At 34.3% G+C, this 20,751-nt stretch overlaps 4 protein-coding genes and 1 pseudogene across 6 annotated transcripts; 1 reads left to right on the forward strand and 4 right to left on the reverse strand.

The window, feature by feature from the left end:
- Positions 1-845: 845 nt before the first annotated feature.
- LOC147946063 (putative calcium-binding protein CML41 pseudogene) lies at positions 846-1,717 on the forward strand (annotated as a pseudogene). The gene has a single exon (XR_015596982.1). The product of XR_015596982.1 is annotated as a putative calcium-binding protein CML41 pseudogene (transcript).
- A 1,150-nt stretch (positions 1,718-2,867) lies between these two features.
- LOC147946064 (uncharacterized) lies at positions 2,868-3,976 on the reverse strand. Its single transcript, XM_087510486.1, has 3 exons — positions 3,846-3,976; positions 3,647-3,705; positions 2,868-3,451 (listed from the first exon to the last, which is right to left on the reverse strand). The coding sequence occupies exons 1-3, from the start codon at positions 3,910-3,912 to the stop codon at positions 2,990-2,992; spliced, it is 588 nt and encodes a 195-aa protein (XP_087366612.1). The 5' UTR covers positions 3,913-3,976; the 3' UTR covers positions 2,868-2,989.
- A 4,604-nt stretch (positions 3,977-8,580) lies between these two features.
- On the reverse strand, positions 8,581-10,681 carry LOC104780901 (uncharacterized). Of its 2 annotated transcripts, XR_015596980.1 has the most exons (5): positions 10,410-10,681; positions 10,066-10,143; positions 9,695-9,929; positions 9,461-9,596; positions 8,581-9,360 (listed from the first exon to the last, which is right to left on the reverse strand). XR_015596980.1 is itself a non-coding variant. In XM_087510481.1 (4 exons), the coding sequence occupies exons 1-3, from the start codon at positions 10,459-10,461 to the stop codon at positions 9,519-9,521; spliced, it is 579 nt and encodes a 192-aa protein (XP_087366607.1). In that variant the 5' UTR covers positions 10,462-10,681; the 3' UTR covers positions 8,733-9,360; positions 9,461-9,518. The 2 variants fall into 2 exon arrangements, 1 of the variants encoding a protein (XP_087366607.1); XM_087510481.1 differs by having other exon boundaries at positions 8,733-9,360; positions 9,695-10,143.
- Positions 10,682-10,822: 141 nt separating this feature from the next.
- Positions 10,823-13,350, reverse strand: LOC104780903 (BTB/POZ domain-containing protein At3g50780). Its single transcript, XM_010505444.3, has 2 exons — positions 12,089-13,350; positions 10,823-11,996 (listed from the first exon to the last, which is right to left on the reverse strand). Exons 1-2 carry the CDS (start codon positions 12,728-12,730, stop codon positions 11,064-11,066), a joined length of 1,575 nt encoding a protein of 524 aa, XP_010503746.2. The 5' UTR covers positions 12,731-13,350; the 3' UTR covers positions 10,823-11,063.
- A 2,118-nt stretch (positions 13,351-15,468) lies between these two features.
- On the reverse strand, positions 15,469-17,575 carry LOC104780904 (embryogenesis-associated protein EMB8). The gene is made up of 8 exons (XM_010505445.3): positions 17,060-17,575; positions 16,845-16,973; positions 16,606-16,737; positions 16,366-16,508; positions 16,185-16,282; positions 15,988-16,082; positions 15,843-15,896; positions 15,469-15,764 (listed from the first exon to the last, which is right to left on the reverse strand). Exons 1-8 carry the CDS (start codon positions 17,447-17,449, stop codon positions 15,576-15,578), a joined length of 1,230 nt encoding a protein of 409 aa, XP_010503747.2. The 5' UTR covers positions 17,450-17,575; the 3' UTR covers positions 15,469-15,575.
- Positions 17,576-20,751: the final 3,176 nt, after the last annotated feature.

Consider the following 20,751-nt stretch of genomic DNA (forward strand, 5'->3'; position numbering starts at 1 on the left):
ATAAGATATCAGAAGTTTAAAATAAGAATACATCAAATTAGTGGTGAATAGCTTTGTATTAGAATAAAATGGTGAATTATTTTGTATCAAACTATTTTGGTGAATCTCAAAATTAGTAATGTGCACCTACAAGCTAATGATTGATTACTTAAGATGTAATGCAACAAGAAGAGTCAATCGAATTTTATAGAGATGGGTCATATTATATATTTAATCATTCATTAAGGAAGTTGCGATGAAATTTCATAAAGCTTTTGTCTTTTACCTATCTAATCATTTAATCTCTGCTAAGCCTACGCCATCAACACATATCTTATAAGCACTTTCTTCGAAATTCCCCTTGGAGGACAAAACATGGACCTCGTTTTTGTTCCCTTGGATTTTCTCCGAAAATGACATGCATGTCTTTCTTATTATATATATTTTTTTAATACAACTCTTTCATTCTTTTGTTTTTCGGAATTCAATTTTTAATATAACTCTTTCAATTATATAAAATACAATAAGATTAAATCCCAACAGCTAATGTTCAGACATATTTAACAAGTTCAAATATCATATCCTCCTTCAATTCAAACTATTGAATATTTTTTGGAGAAGTAAGCTATATTTTTCAATCCGAAATGAATGAAATGTCCTAGCTAGAGAGTGAATATATTAAAGGACTCTTAATTCTATAAAATATATTATTAGATTATAATAGAAGATGAACTGTCCAAAAATCCGGACACGATCGTCACAAGAAACAAATTAACTTTCCTAGATAATGTATTAATATTATTATATATGCATTATAAAATTGATCAACATGGTGAGTCAGTGAGTCTATCATGTTATATATAGAGGTGGGTTGAGGACCAAGTAGAATAACACCCCACAGCCCACATCATAAAATCTCAAAGATCCGACATGGCAACTCAACAAGAGAAACCTTCCTCCAATTCATTCAAATGGTTTTCCACTAAAACCTTAAAGTTAAACCTAAGTTTTCAAAACCGACGAGGGTCACCAAAATCCAACTCTTCGTCAACCTTAAACTCCCCAAGAAGCAACACCGATGACAACAACAACAACAACACAAAGAGTCCCCACTCCTTGGACAAAGAGCTCCGTCGAGTCTTCAGCCATTTTGACAGCAACGGGGACGGTAAGATCTCAGCCTTTGAGCTCCGAGACTACTTCGGCTCTGTCGGTGAGTATATATCTCACGAGGCAGCTCAAGAGGCGATAAACGAAGTCGACACCGACGCAGACGGGTCTCTAGGGTTTGAGGACTTCGTTGGGTTGATGACAAGAAGAGATCTTGACGGTGACGGTGGCGGAGAGTTGAAGACGGCGTTCGAGATGTTCGAGGTGGAGAAAGGATCAGGATGCATAACACCAAAGGGTTTGCAAAAGATGCTTGTGAAGTTAGGGGAATCAAGAACGTACGGAGAGTGTGAAGCCATGATAAAATTTTACGATATTGATGGTAATGGCGTTCTTGACTTTCATGAGTTTCGTCAAATGATGACGGTTTAGTTTAGTTAATTTTTTCCTTTTTAATATAATTACCCTACGTACTACATGCTCGAACAATGTTTATGGAGTGTATGTGTGTGAGCTAGTTTGAATATAGGGATTATGTTTGAAGTGAAATTATTGAATTGTGGTTGAGATTTAGTTGTGATGGAAATAAATTTATGAATGACGAATATTTAAGCTTGATTTATCTCAATGACTTAAGAGTTAAGATAAATAAACAAGGAGTGTTATTCTATATATGTTGTATTTATGAGATATTCCCACTAGTACTTTAATAGAAATGATGCAAAGACACACATACCATTGAAAGTTGGAGAATTTATTCTGACTTTGGCTCTGCTGAACATTCGCCATATGTTGATTATGTTCTTCACTTTTTCTTTCTTTATTTTGTTTTGGTTTGGAAAGTATTGAGTACGAGGAGTTATCGTGTACCTAATAGGCTAATATCAATTATATCATATGACAACAATAAAATACATTGCTCTACGATGCTTAATGATTATATCAAAGACGATTTTTTTCCGTCACATGAGTTTCTATTTAATTTTTATTTAAGAGTTTGAGTTAAAAAATTTAGATTTTATTATTTTTTTGTTCATGTCTTACCTGTTTAGAATTTATAGTCTAGGTTTTATACTGTTCGGTTTTACCTGTTTAGAATTTATAATCTAGAATATATAATCTAGAATATATTATTTTTTTGTTCATGTCTTACCTGTTTAGAATTTATAATCTAGAATATATATATATTTTTTTAAAGTTTAATTTTGATATAAAATTTAGACTATATTGTTGATAGTTGACCGAATATTTTTCTGCCTCCTGATTTCCTGTAAATAAAATACAAGCAACACAAATAAACTAGGACGAAAACATTAAAAAAAACTTCGAAATTATAAAAGATCAAACCTCTTTATCTAGATGCCAAATTGTTTAATTAATTTTATGTACTACATGATGATTCATAGCAATTAAAACAAAAATCAAACAAATATGATAGAAGAATTATGATTTTAAATATTAACAAAAATCTTTTAAACATTTGTATTATTAATTATGGAACCTTAATTGTGTTTGGTTGTAGAAATAGTAGAAAATTAGTTGTAAGGTTGTTTGGATACATGTATATAAGAAATAATATATAATATATATTACATATATACCCTTCATGAGTTAACTTTTTTTCTTAAATATGATGGCATTTTGTGTAATATTTTACAATGTTATTATAGATAATTGTCTTTTGAATTTTTTTATAAAGAAAGTTTGTCAAAAAAAAAATCTTAATAAAGAATAAAACAATTACTCAAAGATAAATAAACATATTGGAAAACATTGCATCATCAAATTTGTTGAGTCACATGATTATTATCATAATTTTTTTTTTAACAATTGAAAAAGTTTATTATAATATTTTATTTAATTAATTGGACAGTTATACATATCATCTAATTATCATATTTTAGATATTTATTTCATCATCATGATTTTTGTAGTTCCTCTGTGGTGGCGGTGGTCGCACAGGACGACCCCAGAAGTTTATTGTCTGATGATTCTTATAGTTCATTTGCGGTAGAGGTGGTTGCACAGGACGACCATTTATTGTCAGATGATTCTTAGAATTCATATGTGGTGGCGGTGGTTTCACAGGACGACTCCAGTTTATTGGCTGATGATTATTGTAATTCATCTGTGGTGGCGGTGGTCGCACCGGACGACCCCAAAGATTTATTGTCTCATGATTCTTATCGTTCATCTGCAGTGGCGGTGGTCGCACCGGACGACCCCAAAGGTTTACTATCTGATGATTCTTATCGTTCATCTGTGGTGGCAGCGACCGCACAGGACGCCCCCATCCATTTATCGTCTGATCACGGCTTGGGTTTGAGCTTGTTTTTGAATAATCCATCATTTTCGGATTACTCTCTTCAACATATATTATTTTTTTGCTTGGTGAGAAATTTCACAATAATTATCATATGCATATCTATGTTGAAGTGACTGAAAATATTGTATATTTATTTTGAAATGATTGAAAATGGAGAAAATATTGATTATTAATCATAGAGAAAATAAGTATCTATGAAAAATATGCATTTTCGTTAATGATATTAATTACCATATTTACTGAATATTGGTCGGTGTGAAAAACTCCATTTCCATGGCTCTCTTCAAGCTCTAAAAGAGAAAAAGATGAATTCAATAAGCAACCATATTATTAGATTACAAGTGTGAAATCGATAATAATTATAATAGATCTTTGATATTAAAAATGTAAAATTATTCAATTAGATTATTTAAAAAAATTCTAATATTACTTGAGGAACACAATGGAAAAAGGAACAAGAACGACATGAGAACCACCAAATTCATCTTTGAAAGCATTTTTTTGAGAAAACAAGATATAGATTTTAGTTTTGTTTTTTGGAAGAGTAAGACATGTCTCTCTCTCTCTATATATATATATATATATATATTCACCTTTACACAGGTTTGTAGTGGTGAATTAATGTGTTGGCAAATTGATAAATATTGACTAATGTATATATGCCATTAGGTCTAAATAATTATGCATTGAACATATTTACAATTACCATATTATTACACATTTATTATAATTCAAAATAAAACTTTTCATCAAAAAAATAATATCAGACAATTACCATATTTATAATTAGTCATCAAAACATTAACATTTTAATGGTTCACAATTAGTCACTTTCTACCAAATTAGTTGGTCATTATTTGATAAATATTTTGATTATTAAATTTTAAATATGTTAATTGTTAGAAAATAAAAATATTGACCAAAAGATTTACTTTGACTTGTAGTAAAGTGTAGTGCATAGTTATTTGAGAATTTGTTGGAAATGCACTTTTGAGATACCGTTTTCAAAAATACCATTTTTCTTGAACATTTTCATTTTTACACTCTTTTAAACAATTACAATATGTTAAATTAATTTTTATAACTTTTTTTTTTAGGTTTCGGTTCTCTATTTTTGAAAATACCCCTAGTTATTTAAACCTATTGGCATATATATATATATACACTAGATTAGGATCCGCTCAATATGCAGATTTTAACATTATTCAATAAATTTCCATTTAACAAAAAAATTTATTAATATTTTGTTATAGATATCCTACTATATTAATTGAGAAGTACATTTATAAAAATAACATTAAAATTGTAAAAAATTACACTAGAATATCATTAGAAATAGTAAAAAAAAATCATAAAGATAATTAAGACAATTTAAATAGGATAGATAAAAAATTGAGGAATTTGACTGTATAACCAACAAAAAATCTTTAATTCATTTGATAACTATTCTAACCATAAAACTGTTATATACTCTATATTTTCTATATTAATCACAAAATTACCTCTACCATCACCACCATTTATCACCATCTCCTACCACCACCAACCACCATCCACCATCACCTCCGACCACCGTTCACTATCTCTGGCCACCGTGCATTTTCTCCGGCCACTGCGCACCACCACCTCCGGCCACCGGCCGGCAACAACCTCCGGTCACCGGCCGGCCACCACCTCCGGTCACCGGCTGGCCACCACCTCCGGTCACCTTCCTCCACCACCTCCGACACCGGCCGGCCACCTAACTCCACCACCTTTAGCCACCTCCGGCCACCTTCCTCCACCACCATCAAAACCCCACTTGGTAATTATTTCTACCCCTTATGCTATTTACTTAATTTTTGGAATTATTATGTTATATTCTTAATTATATACCAGAATTTGGTTAGTAGGCAAATTGTCCCTAAAAAATTAGTGTATTAAAAATAAGATATTTAGAAATATTCATTCTAAACAACTAAAATTTCTACAGATATTATCCGATTTTATACAGATTTTTTTGGAAATAATCTCTACAGCAATAATCTGATTGTAAGTAATCTGATGAATGACTAATAATAAATAACAAAATAACAAAAAAAAATATTTCAAATTTAATTTAAATAAAATATTGAGCCCACGTTTTAACGTGGGTTAGTTACTAGTAAATTATTATTAGAAAGTAAATATATATATATATATTATACTTTTTTGTTAGGGAAAAAAATTATATTAATTTTTTGCTTTTAATACACTAATTTATATTTGTAAATTTTAAATTTCTTATAATAATAATAATAATACTCTAAAGCTAAATTATTAATAACCAAAGCTTATTTTAATACTCTTATACTTTTTCACAAATTATTTGACATGCAAACATGCTATCAAACCGCCATCTTATTAACATCCAATTTTACTATACATTTTACTACTAAAAATATAGTTTTACATTCAAAGATATTTTATAATTAAAATAAGCTCTTTATCACTGCAATGTTCCTACCACCACCTCTTAAGTGGGGTCCACGTCCTCTCTAGACCCATGAGCTCACTTTTATCTGATGGTCGGTACACTATGTTCGGGAGGACGTCCTTTCTAAGACTTGTTTACAGATCTTAAAAATCACTACATGATCTTTCGTCGTGTTTTTTTCTCACTCGCAAAATTCCAACAATCACTTCCTCAAATATAGTCTATCATAAAACTTTCACAGCTCAAGCAAAATTAACTGTTGAGTTCTCTCATGATGGTTGACCAGAAAGATAAATGCACTTTGGTCAAATCAGATCTTTTAAATCTTTCTCCATGCACCACCATAATTTTTTTTAAACCGGGGTGCTACAATCACTACCTATTAAATGTATCTATGATCAACCAATAAAGGTTAAGAAATTGAGAGAGAAAAAAAATATGAGCACGACAATATATGAATCTTAAATAATTTAAAGATATACAATAGAAACTAAAATAAACAATCCAAATATACTACAACATAAGAAATGGAAAGTATTATAGAAAAAAAACATATACTCATCTTACATATCTTTTACTGAAATAAAATGAGTATTTGTTTTTTACAATATAAAATTGAAATAAATAATGTAAATTTATTAACTAAATCATAACACATATCATGTCACATAAGATAAAAATAAATCTTTCATTTTGACATGTGTGGTAATCTTAGTTCAATACATTAACATGTGTCATGCTCAGATTGCCAAATTATTTTGAGTTAATATCTTAAATCTATAAATTAACACATGTCACGTTCACGTTCACGATTAATTTTAAAAACCAAGCTTTGTTAATAATTTTTTTTTTTGACACTTGTCAAAAACTTATTGATGACGATAAACTTAACACGTGTTACTCTCATATTAATTTCTAATTTGCAAACCAGGTTTTATATACTAAAAGAATTCAGCTAATTATGTAAAAGCCTGCACAATATAAACAATCATAGAATTTGTAATTAACCAACAATTTTTTGCATAAAATTTTGAAAAAAATCTTATAATACAAAAAGAGATTTTTTAAATAAATTAGAAATGAGTTTAAATGTTTTTTTGTATATTAATATTTTTTTTTGTTATTTATGTATAACATTCCATTTTTATGATAGGTTTAGAAATTTTATATTTTATAGATAATATTTTAGTAAATCTAGAATTAACATGTGTCAACATCTTATTAATACAATTGACAAATGTCAAAATTTTATTAATGAGTAACTTTGAATCCAAGCTTTATATAATAAGATAAGAAATCATATCATACCAAAAAAGATATACATATCTTAGAACTAAAAATACAACTATATATAAGAAAATATATCATAAGGGTGATAGTTATAAAATTCAACATTGTTATTTTTCTTTGCATTCCATCTTTTCTTTCGTAACAAAAAAATTTCCGTGAAAATGAATAAATTTTTGAATATTTTTACTTTTCTTTATCTCCTTGCTATATTCACAGGTAAGTAACTTTTTAATCTATATGATTCAGTATGATACTTATTTGAACGATTCAAACAATATTTGAAAATTTGAAAATATATATTTACTATATAGTAATAGCAATTAATTTATTTTTAGGTTTAAACGTACTTAACTATGGAATGGTTGAGAGTCGAAGTCTGCTGCAGCCCAAACCCATCTCGCATATGATGAACCAAGTGACCGTGTATCCGCAAAAACAGCCATGTCCGCCTGGGTGTAACTGGACATGCGACTTAGCATTTGCGACAGGTTGTAAATGCATTTGCTAGAAAATCTATGTATAATCAATGTCAAACCTATGAAAATAATAATAATAATAATATTAATATATATATATATATATATGTATATGGACCTTTGGTGTAATAAAAATAAAATTTAAATGTACAATAAAAATTATGGTAAAGACCACTTTGGCTCTAGTTTGATCATCACCATATGGTTTAGGGTATATTAGTTGGGTGTCAAGCGGGCATGAACACTAAATATTATGCCCGTTAAAATGTGGATCTTAAAGGCCTAGCCCAAATACATAAACATTTTTATATAATTTTAAATATATATATTTTAAAAGTATGTGGTAATACAAACAAATTTAATGTAAAAAATTAAAATATTTTCTTATTTTTAAAATTATTATTTATTAATTGTACTATTTATCGGCTTAGTTTGGGGAGGGAAAGTCCAGCTGAACTGGAAATAACCACAATTTAATTTTTGTGTTTGGTTGGTTTTGAAATTTTAAAATTGAAAAAATTGCATTCACAATACTAAATTGAAATTCGGTTTATATTGTCCAAGCCCAAGTACTACGATCTTATGGTCTATCCTTCAGCTAAACCCAGGTACCTAGACTCCTATACCCTTTCATTCCTAAAGTATTCTTGAGGCATCCTTAATCATGTCATTTTTTTGAGAGATCCTTCCACACCGAATACAAAGCCCACCACCCAATCCCCTAAGTCCACTTTTCGAGCTAGGCTCTGATACCAATAGTTAGGCTTTCCAAGCCCAAGCCAACTCCCTTATTAGTATGATATTGTCCGTTATGGATCCAAGTGGTCCAGCCCTCACGAATTTTTTATTAGGCTCCTTCCCAAAAAACCTCATATTGTAATTGGAATTGGACTTGACATATATATTAGAAACTTATTTTCTAATTTTCTTATGTGCGACGTTAGTTTGTATCCAAATATATATTACCGCAACAACAACATATATTCGTCCAAGAGGTCGGCCGGTTCGAGGAACGACGCTTGGGAGAGAACCTTATAAAATGTTCTGGTCCCTGGCATGAGGAGATGTACGAGCTTAGGTCCGGAACCTCTTAGTAATTCAAAAACTCTATATTTTGTAGTGTATAAAAAGAAAACTGTAATTCACAATTTTCCGGTTTAGTAAAGCGCTTCCACAGATGAACCGATATTGGCATATCAGTATTCGTCCAAGAAACTGTAGAGTAGAGAGTGTCGTCTTTCTTGGTTTTGCGTCGGCTAAGCAACGCCTTGAGTAGTCGTTTGCTCTTGCTAGTTTGCTGCTGCTCTGTTTCTTTCCGGTTTTCTTTCTCGAATGCCACCCGGACCGAAGCCGACCTTTTTGGTTCTGATGGATACTGGAAAAATGTAAAAGAAGAAGAATCAAGAAGAGATAAATTGATGAAACAAACAACTTTTGGTATTGAATCTGCTCTTGCTTGGTGTCGTTGGTCGGCTGACTTCCGAGTAGCGACTGATCCTGATCTTAGTAACGGAAGCCGATGCGGTGAAACTGATATCTTGTCTTATTATTCACACGAAAACATGAATAAAAGAACGGGTATTTTGGTTGAAAACACGGTTAAAATCACCTCGTTTCACATTACTTTTGTGTTTAAAATCTGTACGTTTTCCTGAGCAAGCGTTTGGTGTGTAATCCAAATCGCTTTTTTTTTTTTTCCCTTTCTTCTAATTAACCAAAGCAACCTATAGCAACGAGTGACATGTAAAGAAAAAGATCAAGATCAAATTAATAAATAATCCGACAAAATAAAAAAATATTTTGATGAGAAAGATCAGTAATTACCAAAACAAAAAGACTAACAAATTATCAGACTAATCCCGGTTGTGAGAAAGAAGATCATTTATGATTCTCGGCGGCCTCCTTTACTCGACGTAACACTCTGGCTTCGTATGGCACGAACCCATCCATTGAAAATTTTCTACGAAATAAATGTCTAGGTTTAGCCTTTGGTATATTATTAACAAATCTTCCAAGACTCTCACGTTTCTTTGCGTGTGCTATACGTATCTCCTTTACCTTCTTATAAAGATTTCGAAGCGTTTCCTTCTCATGATCAGACTCATCCGAGGCAGATGGTTGATGTGTTTCTTCTTCTTCATCTTCTTCTTCTAGAACCTTCTTCCAAAACTCGGGATCCCCTTGAGTTCTTCTCTTAGGTTTTTGTTCCTTTTCTTTTTCTTCCGGAATGTTGTTCCAAAATTCCTCATCTTCACGAGACTTTCTCTTATGTTTTTGCCTCTCGAACTTGGCCCTGAGAAGATTATCAAACAATTCTTTAGATTTGGGATCTATGAGAATATCATAAGAATTCTTGAGCTTACGAAATTCCTCGTGAGCGTTGTTAGGATCATCAGGGTTTTTATCAGGATGTAATTTCAATGCCTTACCCAAATACGCTTTTCGAATCTGTTCCTTACCGATCTTCACACCATCACCATCTTCTCCATAAGGAGGTAACCCTAGAACTGCGTAGTGATCCACAAAGTCACACATATTATCTAAACCAAAAAAGATTGAAACTTGTTTCGTTTTTTGGTTTTTGTTAAATTATATACGTATTTACAAATCCTTTTTCCTTGATGAAAGATAAAATAAATGTAAATATCTTTATAATTATTTACAAATCCTAATCATATTAAGAGATATACTAAAATAGCCGACTCTAACTATATATATATATATATATACATCAATTACATACATAACGAATTGATCCATAATCTCTTCTTACATTGAAATTTTTGAGAATACTTAGATAGAACATAAGAGAATGGAGAGAACATTATCGAACTTAGTTTTCTCAACTGCGTGGGATGATGATGAAAACCCGAAAACTATATCGGCAGGTTCGAAGGAACTAGGGTCCGGGTCTTCTCACTCATTGTGCTTCTCTTCTGAAGAAACCATTGAATACAAACGAAGTCGTCGGATATATCTTGAGAGCTACGCAAACCAGATCGTCGTCAATCTGTTACCTACAAGATCAACAAGTTGTTTTCCAACATCAGAGGTAAGTTTGCAGCTTAGACTAGTTTTAATGTTTTTGGTTTAAACCTCATCTTTTTTCTTGATAACGATGTAAAAACTAATTCTTCTTTCTCAAGTTATGGTATACATCAATCGTTTCAATTTCAAAGTTCAAACTTCAAACCAAAAACATTTAAAAATTGTATAAAAATCAAATCAGAAATATACATCCATCATTATGAAAACTGAAAATTACAATACATCAAGAAAAAGATCGACCAGTAAAAGACATTGTCTCTCCATGATACGATCTAAACCAAGCAAAAACCAAACTCGAAACCAAGATCAGCAAACCAATAGCTACATTACGCAGTACTACTGTACAATTAACAAAGATTACTCAGCTTTTTTTATATAGTCACTCTTTTGAAGTTGAATCTGTATGACAAGAACCATTAGCTTGACGATCTGAGTAAGGTCTAATGAAAGATCGTCTCCACCAAACTTCAAAAGCTCTTTGAAGATTCGGACATCCATCTCCTCCGTTTAGAAAACTCCCAAGCCACGACAGCAAAATGCTCTGCTGATCTTCCAACGGCAATGTCAGTATAGTCCGACCAATTCCTTCCTCAACTAGCTTACCATCAAACGATCTACAACCATGTTGAAGCCAGTTATAGTCTATGAACAGAGGTTGCAACCATGTGGTCAACAGCAAAAGCCTAGTGTCTTTTGAAGGCAACAATTCTCCTCTCCCAATCCCTATGAAGAGCCGAGATGTCACACGGCTTATATGGTAACGAGACATTAAAGGAAGCTTCTCATGTAACAAAGCGAGCTCCTTCTGATTTCCCCATATGATTGAGAACTCCTCTGCAGCTTGTCTTTCCACTAATACATCAAGCAGCCAAGTGAGGTTATCCGCTTCTACCGCTATCTGTTTAGTATCAGTCTCAGGTTTTTCTCCTTCACAAGCTTGTCTAAACAGAGACAAAACCGAGTCTAAGCAGTTTTGGCAAGAGGAATAGATTGTTTCGTTGAAGTTATCAGCTACATTGGCTCCATTCTGTTCTCTAAGAAGCTTCAGGACAATAGATTTCATCTCACGTCGACTTTTTTCCTCTTTGCTTCTTAAAACAAGCTCAATGATGCGAGAGAGCGTCTCTTTTGGTGGATCCACAGCATTACAAGCAACTCTTTTCAGAACAGGAGTGACACCAACTCCTTCAGTTTTTAATCTAAGAATCGATGAGATAACTTTCTCCTCTTCTTCTTCCCCAACCCACGGCACAGCTTCTAAGTAATCTAAACAAGACTGAATACATGAACTAAAACCAAGAAGTTCTGCTACCTGCAATATAACAAAACTAAGTCCTTAGACATTCATTCCCCTAAAGCTCTAAAAGTTACCAAATCTAAGAGAGGGATTAAGCTGCAATATACCTTGAGGACACGAAGAACTCTGCTTACATTCTGTTTCATAAGGCGTTGCTTCATATCTTTACAATACATAAGCCCAATGGTCTCAACGTAAATCTCAGCATCTTCACAGCTCTCAATCTCAAGACAAGCAAAAACCGAATCTTTCTCAGCTAGTTTCTTAGCAAAGAAACTACTATGATCAACCAAAACTTTCTTATGAACACTCAGCTTCACACAAAAGCCTTGCTTCCCTACTAAAATCACTTTAGCATCACTACTTCCAGGTTCACCAAACTCAATCGCAACTTTCCTCGGTAAAGTCTCAACCTTTTGCCTCGGTGGTCTCTCTTGAACCGTCGCCGGAACAGCAATACTATGAACGGTATCGGAATTAGCCGAATTCTGATGAATCTCATCGGAGGCGATGACGGATCTAATGGTGGACGAGGACGGTTTCTTCTCGGGTTTAGGAAGTTGAGATGGAGGAGGAGGAGGAGGAGAAGACTGTTTGTTGTGTTTGGTGAGAGAGTGGTGAGACTTGAGAGTCTTTTGAAACGCAACAGGAGAAGGACAACACCAGAAACCTTCAGGAGTTACAGCTACAGGAACACTCCTAATCTTCGTTTGCCCTTGTTCTACTTTTGCAATCTTGATCTCAGCCATTGCTAATACACACACAAAGAGAGATAGAGATATAAACACAAAAGCTTAAAGCTTTCACCTTTCACACACCATTAAAGAACTGACCCCAGAAAGCTAAGATACAGAGAGAAGAAGTGAGAGAGTCAATTATAGAAATTTGGGGGAAAAACACACAAAAGAAAACCCTAAATTTGTAAAAAAGATTGAATCAAAAACAGCTGTGTAGTAGAATGAATGATTGAAGAGGTAATAATGGTGTTTCAAAGAATCAAAAGAAGCAAGCTTTAGCATAAATATCATAAAAGAGACATTGGATTATTGAAGAAGAAGAAGAAGAGAGTGAGTAGTGAATAAAGCCAAAACAATAAAAAGAGCAAGAAAGGAAGAGAAAGAGATGCATCAATTGTGCTTTGTCTCCTCTACGATTCCTTTATCTTCACTTTACCTTTGTCTCCTCTCATCTCACTCACTCTCTCTCCATTCGCATGATTATGATGATTACATGTATTTGTGGGCCTTTCTTGTTGATCAAAAATATTCTATAAAAACATTACTTTATTTCTCAGTGACCAGACAGCCACGCTATCTTCTCCATCTCTCTATGACATCGTTATTGCTGTTTTGAAATTTTAAAATACTATATGAGTAAATGAGAGACTAATCAGAATTTTTGAAATGTTAAAGTGGTTGTATGTTTTGTGTTGTTTATGTTCATGTGGGGACAAGTTTCTTTCTTTTGTTAAAAAAAAAAAATCTTGAGATTCTTTGATGATGGATGGATGGCTTATAAAACAAACCATCACTTTCTTGAGAGATTTGTGTTTTACAATAATCAATGCACATGCCCATGAATATGCTTATAATTTGGATTATAATTTTGGTTATTAGTAGATTAATTCCAATATGTTATTTGATTAGTAGTGGAACATATAGGCTAGAGCTGTGTTTTTTTCTTCTTCTTCAAATACAGGTTAAAAAAAAAAACTCATACTATCTTAATCAGAGAATATAAGATATTCCATAATTGGTGTTTAGTCGTACAAATATTAATTATTTAGTATTTATTTAGATTGTGAGCTCCATAAATTTAGGGGGTTGGTTGGGTAGTTATATTAGTTTATTGTCATACTATGATCTAGACTACTACTAGCTTTATGGTTGAACAAAACTAGTAGCACGTAGAGTACTAGTACGTACTGAGAGGTGGATATAATTAAAATTTATAATTTACTCGTATTAGTTTACTTAACTCCATTTATTTTATTTTATGTATACATATGAAAAAAAAATTGCTGAAGTTATATATGCTTATACAATATAGGAGTACAACTTAAGGTTAGAGAAAAAAAACATTTAAAGATTGTTATACGAATGGCACGTTCTAAGTGTCATTTTACTTAAGAGACTTGAAGCTAAACTAAAAACAAGTTCAGGAAAAAAGAGAATACTATTATACTATACTGGAAAAAGGAATGATAGTTCTGTTTATGTAATATTTCATATGATGAAAAAAATGGAAATATATGACAAGGAATTTGATGGCATTTGCTGGAAGCTAGACCCACGAAAAAAAAAAGAAGTCCAAAAAAGAATAAGGACTCGTGATAGTTGATACCATGTGTTGTTCCACTTCTTTTTAAAATTTTCTTATTATTGCAACGAAATTAATAAATAATTTCCCACATGAACAATAATGAAGCTAAAGCTGAATTAACTAATGTTTTGAAACCTGGACTGGACCGGCCGGTTGAACCGGTTTAACCGTGAACCGGAAGGTATCCCAATCCGGGTTATACCTAAAACTCGGCTATCAAAAAACTCAGTTAAAACCGGGAAAACCTGGCTAAAACCAGCTAAAACCAGCTAAAACCGGCTAACTGTATGGTTAAACTAGCGGTCCGGGTCAAAACCACCATTTAATTCTTAAATCTTAACAAATTAAGTCAATGTACGTAGAGGTTATGTTATATAAAGAAGGTAATGTATCTTTTCTTCTATACTTCTTCGATGTGGGACAAAACTATTTTCTGTTTTTTTTTTTGTTAAAGATTTTCTTTTTTGTTCTGTCACGATTTAAAAGTATTGTTCATATGTACATTTCTCTCTTTTTAGAAAATGATAAAGAATAAAAATTTATAACTATTGTTCAAAAATATATATTAAATATAATAAGAAATGGAAATTATTGTTAGAATATTTATAAAAGCAATGTATATAACATATATATATATATATATACGTATGATATATTAAAATTCAGTAAATTATTAATCCGCGGTTGGACCCAGTCGATCCGATGACCCAGTGACCCGGAAGGTTGTCCGGTTTGAGTTCCGGGTCGGGTTTAAAAACATTGGGTCAATTAACCAAAAATATGTTGGTATATTAATTCTTTTCATAATATTTTGTTTTCTCTCGAAGTATCCCAAAACTGCGAGGCTACTTTTCATTTTTAATGCTCAGTTTCTATGAACAAAAAAGTGACCAGTAACCAAATTCTATCCCCAAGCTCGAAAGCTTAAAGCACGTTTTGGATTTGTTTGCCCCCTGGGACTCTGGGAGCTGTAAACGGTAAACCAATGAACTACATCATGTAGTCAAGTAAACAACGATCATGCAGCGATGATCCTATCCTATCAAATGGTTTAAGAAATGTACTAATGCAAAGTCGTTGTGGTTAAGACTTGATATCTTATATGTTCACAACCACCTATGGCTATAATTATTCTTTTCATGTACATAATACGAATTCATTGTGATTCAGGAGAAATGTACTACTAGATTCTTTTCATGTTTATAATTATTGTTCACAACAACAGTGTACAAGTAAAGCATACCACTCCAAGTGAAAAATGGAGAAACAGAATTAGACTTGGATCTGCTGAACATCCTCGAAAGATCTCTCCCCGTCAATGGTTTCACGACTCTCTACAAATTGCAGAAACTGCATAACCACTGGGTCAGTCCAAGGAGCCCCATTTGGAGCTTCTTCACCTGCCACCCACCCCAAGTGCCCTCCTCTTGGTGTTACAATCAACATGCAGTTTGGGTTTGCCTGACACCTTTAGCTGTTAGATAGAGCCAAAATCATTCCAATCATTTTCACGTGAATGAATGATCATTCATCTCTTACCTTGATGTCATCGCGAGGGATACCTCTCTCAGGAGCGATCGGATCATTTGCTGCCTGCATTTCATATCATATAACCAAATTAACATATGAAGAAAAACACAGATTCTAAGCTTATGTTTTCATCACTCATAGTTCAGGGATTCACCTGAATGCAAAGCAAGGGTATACGGACATGTTTTATAACTTTGGAGCTGCTCGACTTGGAATAGTACTCATCCACTGATTTGAAACCGAATGAGACTGTTACATGACAAAAGAAAACAAATGATTTGTAGCTCTGTAATGCCCTCATCTCATCAAAGTATCAAGGAAAAGACATAAGTAGTTGTACACGAAACTAACCCCGGGTTATGCCTTCATCGAAGTCCCTAACCGTCTCAGCATTTGCAGCCAAGGGAATGTTAAATTCACCACCTATGTCTTCAAAAAGCAGAGAATGTCTGCAGAGACAGATGAACTAATATGTGACAATAACTAACTAACTGGCAAGAAGAAAAGATGGCGAAGGCAAACGAACAATTACTTGCTAAATATTCTACGAAGAGATCTCGACAGGGCCTTATCATAAACATTGTTGAAACCCTTATGGAAATCTTCATCTGCTATAACCAAATCAAAAGGATTGCACAACGAAACAGCACCAGAGAGAGGACAGTTATGAGATTCCTGCAACAACACCAACAAAACCAATATGATAAGAACTTAGTTATAAACTTACATACATGGATTCCAAACTCATGAGTTTAGGCTAGCTATAACTAACCTGACCCAAATAGTTAACAAGAATGTTGCCTCCAAGAGACCATCCTGCAGCATACAAATTAGCTTTTGGGAATTTATCTCCAACATGAGCAATCACTTCACAAATGTCTCCTAAAAACGAAGCCGAGTAGAACTGCATTTATCAGTATCATAACACTTCAGTCTACCAACTTCCAAATGAAGCTAACTGAGACTCAACAGTCATCAAAGGAAGCTACTTTATGAATCTAGAGATCAAACCTGAGGAGTAGTAACAGGACTATCTCCACAACCACGGCTATTAAACACAACACAACGCCATTTTTTACTTCGTGCTCGTAACAACATATGTCTAACATACGAATCTTGGCTCCCTCCTGTTAAACCTGGCTACACAATTTTCAAAAAAGTTTTGATTTTTTTCACTCAATTCACACTTACTCTATGCTAATCAAAATCGATTTCGAGAGTGTTACCAACAAAATTAGAATCGGAGATTCAGGAGCAAGGTAACCATCATCGCCGGCGACCCAATCTAAAACAACAGAGCCGTCGTCTTTAGTACGGAGACACTCACGGCGGAGTCTGACGGAAGGAACAGAGCGGTAGAAAGCTGCGTAGATTGTCTCCACGTGGCGGTTAAACCCGGTTAGAGGAAACGCATTGAACGGTTTGACGAGCGAGTCCTTTAACGCCGGCAAGAAACGTTCGCTTCCTCCGCCTATAACTTCGAGAGAGCTGTGGTGGTAAGTGCGAGACATTTCCGGGAGTTTCGGATTCACGGAGGCGAAAACAGAGAAACGACGGCGGAGAACACGAACTGTAGTAATCGGCGGCGATGATGTGGCAAAGGCGATTCTCGCCATTTGCTTCACCACGACGTCGTTTTGGGTAATAGGATTGGGGCTATTTTGCGCGCAACTGACAAAACGCAAAGCAATATTTATGTGGTCGTGGAAATTTAAACTAATTTTCAATTAAAGTCCTTGGTTAATTTACTCAACGAATATAGACCCTTTGTTTATACGATTTTATTATTTTCACCCTGGCCAGCGGCCCCTTTCAATGCCCACTCTCTTATCTGTAGTATACATTACCAGGCCGGCCCATTAAGATTACAAATAGAAGTTGTTTGTTTGTTTTTCCTCCAGATTTTGTTTGTTCATCTATTAAAGAGGTCGGTTCAGATAAGAAGAAAGTTGCATTCAAAATGTTTTGGATGCAGTTGAAAATTAAAGTTTGGACTTTGGATGTACCATTTACATTTAAAAACTGTTTTTGCAATCGAAATAATCGTTTTTATGATATCTGCTTGTTTTTTTTGTTGGCAAAAGCTGTAAAATGGTGTCGTTCAAACAACTGATATATAACTATTTGAAGACAAAACGTTAACGTAGCAAAACAATTCATTATGCAGAGTTGACCAAGAAAAGCCATAGAGGATGCAATTGATAAGCACATGAGAGGCACATGTGAGGAGCTAAAAGAAGAATGAGAACAATGTAGAGTATAAATAGAGATAAGAGTAGTATTGTAAACGGGATCCTGCGTGATCAACATTTGTGAGTTTGTTAGATCAGAGCTGCGTCTCTGTTCATGATGATAAGAGAGGAGAACTGTAACTCCAATCTTATCAGTTAGGGTTTGTAGTTTGTATTGGAGAATTGAGAAGAGATAAGAGAGAAGAGATCATATCTTCAATCCTATCAAATGGTGCGGTGAAACTGTGAGGTCAACGCGAGTGAAGGGTTAGGGTTCGACGAACTGGAGATTTTGACAGTTTGGGGATTTTGATTGCAATGGGTCTTGAGGGATTTCCCATCTTCGATGGTGTTTCCGGTGAACTACGACCATGGATTTCATGGCTGGAGGATTTCTTTGTTTGAGAGAATTTCACGGCGGATGAGAAACTGAATCTTGCACAGAGTCTTCTGGAAGGTGAAGCTCTCTTGTGGTTTCAATGGCGAACAAGAGTATATGGATATTTTGACAGCTGGGGAAAGATGGAGTTAGCTTTGTTGTTGCGATTTGGTGATAAAGATGAAAGACTCAGACTCATTCAGGATCTTAGAGAAGAGAAACAGATTGAAATCTTGCAAGATCAAACCAATCAGGTAAGAAATTCTTTCTTGGAACCTTGCCGTAGTGGTATTAGGCCTGGGATCAGAGAAAATCTTCTCAAAAATGTGGAGATGGCCGTGTTTGAGGGCGTGGGAACTTACGGTTGGATTGCGACGGTTTAGAGATTTTTCAGGACTGGAGGATACAACGATGCTGAGAAACTAGTCTTAGTTTCAGTGAGTTTGCAAGGAGAAGCCTTGAGCTGGTACAATTTGGAAGGGAATAAGAGGCAGTTTGAGAGTTGGAGTCAGTTTAAATCAAGATTGATTCTGCAATTTGGTCAATCGAAGATTAGAGGACCATGTCTAAGTCTGTTTCGTATCAAACAAACAGGAACTATATCTGATTATGTACAGAGGTTTGAAGACTTGTCTTCTCAAGTGACAGGCTTGGATGACCAACAATTAGAAGGGATTTTTCTCAATGGGTTAACACATGAAACACTGGAGCTTGTTCGTATACAAAAGCCACATAATTTGTCAGAATTGTTGGTCGCAGCTAGAGCTATAGGGTGGAGTATAAAAGAATCTAGTCAACAAGGAGGCTCACATACGGAGAAGGACTCCTCTAAAGAGAAGCAATTGCTTCAGATTGAGGACTTTGTTGGTGTGAAGACATTATGTCAGGATGAAGACGTGATCTGTGAAGCAGAATCGACTTTAACTTTGTCAATGATTGATTCTAGTCTCCAAATGGAATCACAAGAATCAGTAACTTTAAACTTTGCAACAGATGGAGTTCAGATGGAAGTGGAATCTGTTGGAGTGAAGAAATTAGTTCAACAAAAAGAATCCATACGTGAATCAGAATTGATTGCGATAATAGAGAGGACTGAGTCGATTACACAATCAAAATTATGTAAAACAATGTCTGCAGTTTCTGAGACCGTGTTTGTTCAGTCAAGGGAATTAATTCCACATGAGGAAGAGCAATTACATGTTTCCAAGTTTTCAGAAATGGCTGAATGCGTTGAGAAGTCAACATGTGTAAAGTCCAATTTTTGTGAGTATGCCTTAGAACGGGAAAGACAAGACCAAAAATGTTACAAATTCGGGAAATTCAAGTTCAAAGACAAAAGAGTTTGGATTGGGGAACTGCAGCATAACAGTTTGGTGAACTCACTCCACTTGCGATCCCAAAACAGTTTGGTGAGCTCACATCAAACAGAGATGGAACATGATAAAGGGAAAAGGTTGGTGTGTGTGTCCAAGAATGACATAGAGCATAGGCCTGCAATTTGGTGGTCTCAGATTGTAAAAGTCAGAAAACCTGCCACAAAGATGGACATTGAGATGTTATGGAGTGTTGTCATGGGAAAAGTAGCGTCTGTTTTAAGGAGGCTACTTGGTGATGCTCAGGTTTCATGTTTTTCAGTGCCTCAGTATGCGACTTTATGCCACAACGACAACCAAGTATAGTCACAGTTGAAACAGAACAAGTAGCCTAAATCATGGTGGTTTAAGTACAAACTCCTTGGAATTGAGAACAAGGGCATATACAGAGAGGGTATACATGATTACAGGATTCACAAGATGCATGAATCAAGTTTTAAAAGAGTGGAAAAACTCCATCACACTCTACACTCTGATACAACAGAGACTGAAAACAGTTCATCATGGTCCCAGGATGTTGCAGCAAGAGTTTCTTATTCAGTGAAGTTTCTGGTTGAGTTTCTATGCAGTGATGTTAAACATGGCTCATGGTCTGCTGAAGCTGTAAACAAGAGAGACTATTTTTTAGTGTGGCATCGCTGGAGAAAGAAGAAACTGCAGAAGATTAACTTGGAACTATGGCTGTTACACACTCTTCTTCACCATATTATACAAAGTTACACAAACTGGATCTGTTTTATATGGGGCAACAGAGGCTCAGACTTTCCCAGGGCCTGAAACTAAACGGTGACACTACAATGTGGAGGATCAAGGTATGTGCAGCAGCTCTACCATGGTCTCATCGATTGCCGTCATTGCTTTCTATAGTCACAACACTTGCTACTTCACAGCTTGAGGACAAGCTGTTTTCAAAGGGGGGAGTACTGATAAGCACA

Source organism: Camelina sativa, chromosome 4, assembly GCF_030686135.1.
Source record: "Camelina sativa cultivar CO46 ecotype springtype chromosome 4, ASM3068613v1".
NCBI lineage: Eukaryota > Viridiplantae > Streptophyta > Magnoliopsida > Brassicales > Brassicaceae > Camelina > Camelina sativa.